A 6694-nucleotide genomic window follows, 5' to 3' on the forward strand; every position below is an offset into this window, starting at 1 on the left:
GAGGAGGAGGAGAGTCAGCTCTAGCCGCTCCCCCCGCCCCGACCCACCCTGCTATTTATTTATTTATTGCATGGGCTGAGCCTCCCTGGCACCAGGGATGCGGTGCCCCCCACCCTGGATGGGCTGGGGGTCGGGATGCAGCCTTGTCCTTCCCCTGCCCTGGGGACAGACAGTTCCCAGCTCAGCACTGGTGGCCCCAGGACACGGAAGAGGAACAAGGAGCTTGGCCTGGCCGGGTTTTTTTGCCGGGAAAGCAGCTGCTTTTTCTCAGGAACCCTCCCCTCCTCCTGGGACCATGCAGCTACAAGGGGGGGCCGTTGCCCAGGGAGGGGTTTGCCCTGCGCTGCCTGGCCCCCCCTCTGCCCTAATACACGGACTCTTTGTACCCACGTGTGGCTGTGACTTGTGTGGGGTGGGGACATAGGGTCCCCCTGGGGCACAGACAACTGCAGGGCCTGAGTTGCAGAGGGGCCCTGGGCCGGGGGGGGGCTCCTGTGTCCTCCCCCGGCACGATGGAGGGAGCGGCGCTGGCTCCCGGTGCCGCCTCCAGCCGCAGCTCGAGCCCCTGGGCTGCAGCCAGTCCCGCTTCCGGCCTCGCTTCCTCCGGGAGCCTGCGAGCGGCTCGGAAAACCGCTCCCACCCCGCGGCCTTCCTGCCGCCGGGGCCTGGGGCTGCACGGGGGCTGCCACAGAGCAGGACGGGCCCCATGGCCCCTGCCCCCCGGCTGAGCCTGGCACGTCCAGGGGCCTGTGCCAGCCCCAGGGACACCCAGGGCACCCTGGCCCACGCAGGGCTCCGCTTGCTGCCTCAGTTTCCCCTCCAGCTCACGCCAGGGCTGCTGCCACCTTTGCACAGGCTGTGCCGGTGCCCTGGGCAGCCCTGCGGTGCCATGTGGCTCCGTGCCCACCAGCCTGGCAGCCACCTAGCTGCCCAGCGGGGTCCTGGCTGGGAGAGCCCAGGGATCCCAGACAGCTGCACATGCCAGCGGGGTGCTGGGCTGCAGTGGGGGCTCGTGCGGGTGTGCTGCGGGTTTACATGTGTGTGCCGCAGGGCTGCATGCGTGTGCAGGAGCTGTAAGCATGCATGCTGCATGTGCCCAAGCACGCGCCTCAGGGCAGAGCGCGCACGCGTGCGGGCGAGTGCACGTGTGAGTGCCAGCGGGCAGGGCGTGTGGCGGGTGCCCCCGCGGGCCCGCTCGGCGCCGCGCTCCTGCCTTGTCCCCGCTCCAGCGTGACTCCGCGCTTGGACATTTATGGTATGGGATGGAGCCGGGCCCCCGCTGCCAGCGCAGGGCACCCTGGGCATGGGACGTCCTCGCAGCAGGTGCCACCCGCCACGGCGCTATTTTTAGCCGGGAGCCAAGGCTGTGGCGCTGGCGGGAGGCTGCGGTGGGTGCAGGCTGGGCACCGCACGCCCAGACAGGGCTGGAACCGCCTGTCCTGCCATTATCGGCAAGTATAGCCCTGGGGCAGTGGCGGCACAGACGGCTGCTGCGTCCCCCCCACTCCCCGCCCTGGTACCGTGAATTGCCCCCAAGAAGCTGTGCCCGGAGGGGCACATTCGTGCCCCCTCCGGCTGCATCTGCTCTCCGGCCCCGTGTCCTCTCTGGGGCACCGGGATACCCGGAGCTGCCGGCCCCGGCTCTGCTGCCCTCGGGCCCCGCTGCTCCCGGTCCCGGCCCCGCCGGGGCATCCCCGGGGCGGCCCCGCGCGCCGCTCTCCGTGACGCTGCCGGGATTCCCACGACGTCAGCAGCCCGGCGTGACGTCACGGCGCCCCCGCCCGTAGTTGGCGGCGGCAGCGGCGCGGATGGGGCAGCGCGGCGGCGGTGGCGGCAGCCCGGCCCGGGCGCGGACACCGAGCCGACGGCGGCGGGGCCGGGAACCGGGAGCCGGTGGCAAGGAGGTAACGGGCGGCGGGGCGGAGGCGGAGGAGGGGGCTTCACTGGTCGTGACCGGGCGTTCCCGGTGGCTTTGCCTCCGCCGATGACCGTGCACCCGCGGGACAACTGTGCGTCCTGCCCGGCCGCGCATCCTCCGGCGGCCACGGGCTCCCCGCGCATCCCCGGGGACTGTGCAGCCCTGTCCTCCTTCACCCGCCGGTGACCGTGCACCGCCCGGCGCCCGCGAGCCCCGGCTCCCCTCCGGTGCCTCCTTCTTCATCGCAGGATGGCACCGGCTGCTGCCTCCGTGCCTGCGACTGTCCCGGGCACTGTCATCGGTGAAACACCTCGGTGACACCTCCGTGCGGGGGGCTCCATGTCCATGAGGGGCTCGGATGAGGCACCCGCCGCCCGGGCCCGCCCGGGGCCGCCGACGGGACCAGCCCGCGGGGCCCCTCGTTGCTGCGGTGCCGGCTGGCAGCGGGCCAGGCGGCCGCTCCTGTTCCCTGGCAGTGTCGCCGGCTGGCAGCGCCAGAGATTGGCATTGCTGGGGGTGGCATTGCCCACAGAGCGGCCTTAGAGGCCCTAAGAGGGTCCAACACCAGGGCTGGCATTGCCGGGCTCCGGAGCTGCCCAGGGGGTGGCATTGCCGGGGGGTGGCATTGCCGACGCCCCAGCGCTTGGGCCCTGGCCCCACGAGGACGAGCGCCGGGGACCGGGCTGGCACCGGGCCCGGGACGGCCGAATCCTGCCGGCTCTTTACGAAAGGAGCAGCCGGAGCTGCCGAGACCGCGGGCGACCCCGGTGCCCAACGCGGCCGCCCGAGGCCACGGGGACCCAAACGGGGAAGGGGCCGCGAGCCGGGGGCGCTCCCGGCGGCTCCGCCGCCTGCCCCTCGGCGCTCCCCGCCCGCCGCTGCCTTCCTGGCCGGGGCGGCGCTGGGGCCGCCGCCAGCCCGCTCCGAAGTTTCCATCGCCGCTGCCAGGGCCCTTCCCGCCCGAGGGCTGCTCTGCCGCGCGCCCGCCCCCCCGGGCCAGCTGTCCGCGAAGCCCCCGGGGGCAGGAGCTGCCCCCTGCGCCCCCGCCGCGCCGCTGACCTAATTCCCGCTGGACCGGGACGGGAACCGGGGCCAGCACCGGGACCAGGACCGGCTCCTCCCTGGGCTGCTTCCCGCGGGCTCCCGCACCTTCAGCCGCTGCCGATCCCGGGGCTCTCCGCGCGCTCCCGACCCCGCGGCCGGGGTCCTGCTCTCCGTCCCGGGGTCCTCCCCTCCGTCCCGAACCACAGCGCTCGAGCGGCTCCAGGGCCCCGAACCCCCCGGTTGCGTCGGCCACGCTTGTCAGGCCGGGCCAGGTCCCCGGGGATACGCGGAAGGCGCGGGGTGGCACCACCGGGGAGCCCGGGACGGACACCGCGGGAACCGGGGTACCGGCATTGCGAAGGCACCGGGTACCGGCACTGGGAGCAACTGGGAACACTCGGAATGTCGGCACCAAGTTGGTCACTAGGGTAACGGCAGCGGGAGGGACTGGGGACACTCACGCAGGAGACAACCGGACACATCAGCAGAGCACCGGAGGGACCCGGCCACCCCGGAACCAGGAGAAGCACCGGGACGAAGAGGAAAGCCCGGAACCGGAGCGGGGGAGACACCGGGGATGCCCCCAGGATCAGCACAATCGGGGCAGGGGGACACGGGGGATGCCGGGGCGGGGGGGCCGCAGCGCAGCCGCCGCTGCCGGTTCCCCCGGGAGGCCCCGCGGGGCGGGACGGGGGGAGCTGGAAGCGGAGGGGGCGCCCGGTCTATTTTTAGCCGGGGGCCGCGCGCTATTTATAGAGGCCGCCGCCGCCGCGGGGCCTCCTGCGTCAATGGAACCCCGCGTGCGTCACCGGCCGCGGCCCCCCGCGCGCCGCCGCCTCCCCGCCGCCACCGGAACCGCCCGCCCCCCCGCGCCTTCTATGGCGAACGCGCGTGCGTCACGGGGCCCCCGCCGCCTGCGTCACCGAGCGCTTAAGAGAAAGTAGTGGCGGGGGCCGGCGAGCCCCGGCGGGTGCTCGGTGCGCGGCGGCGAGCGCGGCACCGGCACCGGCACCGGCACCGGCACCGGCACCGGCACCGGCACCGGCACCGGCACCGGCACCGGGTACAGAGCGGGCGCCCTGCAAGGTGCATGGTTTGGAGGGGCGCGGTGGCACCGCGGCGGGGTGCACAGTCCCGGAGGGAGCGGGCGGCGCGCAAGGTGCATGGGGTGTCCCGGGGGAGTGCTGGTGGCACCCTGTGGCTCGGTGGCACCGCGAGGTTTGTCCGGCACCGGCGGAGCTGGCGGCGCGCAAGGTGCATGGGGTGTCCCGGGGGCGTCCCGGGAACGCCGGGTGGCTCGGTGGCACCCTCAGGCTAGCCCGGGGCTAGGGGAGCGGGCGGCGTGCAAGGTGCACGGGGTGGCAGCGACGTCCCGGCTGTGTCCCGGGGGCAGCGGGTGGCTCAGTGGCACGGCGGGGCTTGCCCGGGTGCCCCGTGCACGACCCGGCGGGGGTGTCCCCGGGTCGGTGCGTGGGGAGCGGGCGCCGTGCAAGGAGCTCGGCGGGGTGTCCCGCACAGCAGAGCTCGGCGGCAGCGGAGGCGAGCGCGGTGTCGCGGTGTCCCCGGGACGGGATGTCCCCGCAGCACAGTCCGGAGCAGAGGGACAGGGCAGCAGGCACGCTGCACCGTGCACGGAGCGCGCCGTGCCGGGGGCACCGGGGCCAGGAGTCCCGCGTGTTGGGCAGTCCCAGGGACGGGGTGCGGATGGGGCAGGTCCCGAGGCTGGTGCAGGAGCTGCAGACTCCCTGGGCTGCGTCACGATGTCCCCAGGGCTGGAGGTGTCCCCGAGACCCTCCCCACACACACCCACCGGCTCCGGGTTGGGTCTTGGGGAACGGTTCCATTCTGCACCGCAACTCCCGAGCCAGCCTGCTCGGAGCAGGTGCTGCAGGCAGCACCACGGGGACGCCCATCGCCCTAGGGGCACCGCGACACGGCAGTGGGGACGCTGACACCTACGTGGCACTGCGGGCATCGCTTTGGCGATAGCGCCGTGCCCGGTTCCACAGGTCCCCAGGGCACTTACGGCCCAGCCTCACGGCAGGTGCCACCAGCCACTCTGTCCGGGCCCGGTGCCAGCGCAGCCGCCAGCCCTCCCGCCCGCGTGTCCTCGCTGGAGCCAAGCGGCAGGACGGTGCCCAGGACGGCACTGGCACGCGCGGCCCCCGCCACCACCGCGGCCGTGATTTACAGCCGCAGCACTTGCGGAGCTGCCGGCGAGGCCGAGCGTGCCGGGGGCGCCCGCGCCTGCTGCCTCAGGTGGCTGGTCCCCTGCCCGGGGGCTCAGGGCCAGGCAGCCTCGGGCACGTCCCATGCGTCCCCTCCGTCCCCCGCAAGAGCTCTGCGCATGTCCCATGGCCTTGCAACCACCAGCAGCACCAAGCCTCCATTTTGGGGGACCAGCGGGGGAACATGGACACATCTCGGTGCCAGCTTGGCGGTGGCAGCGGCCACAGCGCGGGGGCAGCGGGCGAGCTGGCACGGGTGCCCGGTGGCAGCAGCGGTGCTGGGGGCCGGGCGCAGCGTGACCTTTAAAGGTCTGCAGGATGAGTTACAGGGTGTCACGCGGCCCCCGACGGCTTGGCTTTCAGCGGGGCTCCTGTTACGGGGGACCCCAGCCCCCCAGCGCGCGGGGCCCCGGGGCCGCTCGCCGCCTTTGCCACCTTCCCGTCCGCCGGCACCGCTGCCCTGGGGCCGGGCGCCGCGGCCGAGCCTCACAGTGCCACCGTGGCCCCGGCGGCTCATTCAACCTCGTCGCCTTCCGCCCCTTTGCCCAGCGTTTGGGGCAATGTCCTCTGCAGCCGTCGGCTGCGCCGTGACCTTTCCCGGGGATCCAACGGCTCCGTGCTCGCCCGCTGCTCCGGCCCGGCCGCTTCCACTGCATCCCGTGGCCTTCCCCGGGCCAAGATCCCCTTATCCCAGCTCGGCTGGTGGCGCCGGCCCCTTCATTGCCATGAGCATCCCAGCCCTTCGGCCTCTTGCACATGGGGCAATTCCCGCAGGGCGCAGAGACCTCCCAAACTCACCACAGGGCTGCGACAACCGGGTACCCCCCAGCCGCCTGGTGTGGAGCGGTCCCCGTGGCAGCTGGCAGTGCTGCAGAGCCCTGTCCAACTCATTGCATGCCCAACCCCGTCGGGTGCCCCCGGCCGGCCGTGCGCGGGTGCCTGCGCCCGGGGCCCCGAGCGTGACGCCCTCCCGCTCCCCCCCGCAGCGATGCCCTGCATCCAGGCGCAATATGGCAGCGCGGCGCCCGGCGCCGGCGAGCGCTACCCGGCCGAGCTGCTGAGCGCCGACGGCGGCACCAAGTTCCCGGCGGAGTCGGGTGGCGCGGAGCTGGCGGCCGCGCCGGCGCTGCCCAGCTTCAGCACCTTCATGGAGAGCTACGCGGGCGAGTTCGACGCCTTCCTCTACCAGCTGCCCGCGCAGGCGGCCGCCTTCAAGCTGGAGGACTTCCAGGTGTACGGCTGCTACCCCGGCGCCTTCGGCTCCCCGCCCGAGGAGACCCTCTCATCCGGCGGCTCGGACTATTACGGCAGCCCCTGCTCCGTGCCCTCGCCCTCTGGACCGGCCTTCCCGCCTGCGCCCGCCTGGGAAAGCTCCTTCGGCGCCTACTCGCCACCACCGCAGGGCTACGAGCCTGGGCGCTGCTGGGCCGAGGCACCCAAGGGTGCCGGGTGCCAACCGCCCTTCTTCGCCTTCGGGCCGGCGGCGCCCGGGCCCGGCCCGCTC

The 6694-nt window shown here is 73.8% G+C and overlaps 2 protein-coding genes across 2 annotated transcripts in view; both read left to right on the plus strand.

The window, feature by feature from the left end:
* The window catches only part of GRASP (general receptor for phosphoinositides 1 associated scaffold protein), a 5037-nt gene extending 2933 nt beyond the window's left edge, over nt 1–2104 (plus strand). The window contains exon 8 of the mRNA XM_026042810.1: nt 1788–2104. Coding sequence (XP_025898595.1) covers nt 1788–2104 — 317 coding nt within the window. The remainder of the gene's footprint in view (nt 1–1787) is intronic.
* Nucleotides 2105–6178: 4074 nt separating this feature from the next.
* Nucleotides 6179–6694, plus strand: part of NR4A1 (nuclear receptor subfamily 4 group A member 1) — a 3645-nt gene continuing 3129 nt past the window's right edge. The window contains exon 1 of the mRNA XM_026042812.1: nt 6179–6682. Within this exon, the coding sequence (XP_025898597.1) occupies nt 6179–6682 (504 nt within the window). The remainder of the gene's footprint in view (nt 6683–6694) is intronic.

Source organism: Nothoprocta perdicaria, unplaced genomic scaffold, assembly GCF_003342845.1.
Source record: "Nothoprocta perdicaria isolate Ctin4 unplaced genomic scaffold, notPer1 scaffold_314, whole genome shotgun sequence".
In the NCBI taxonomy this organism is placed as follows: domain Eukaryota; kingdom Metazoa; phylum Chordata; class Aves; order Tinamiformes; family Tinamidae; genus Nothoprocta; species Nothoprocta perdicaria.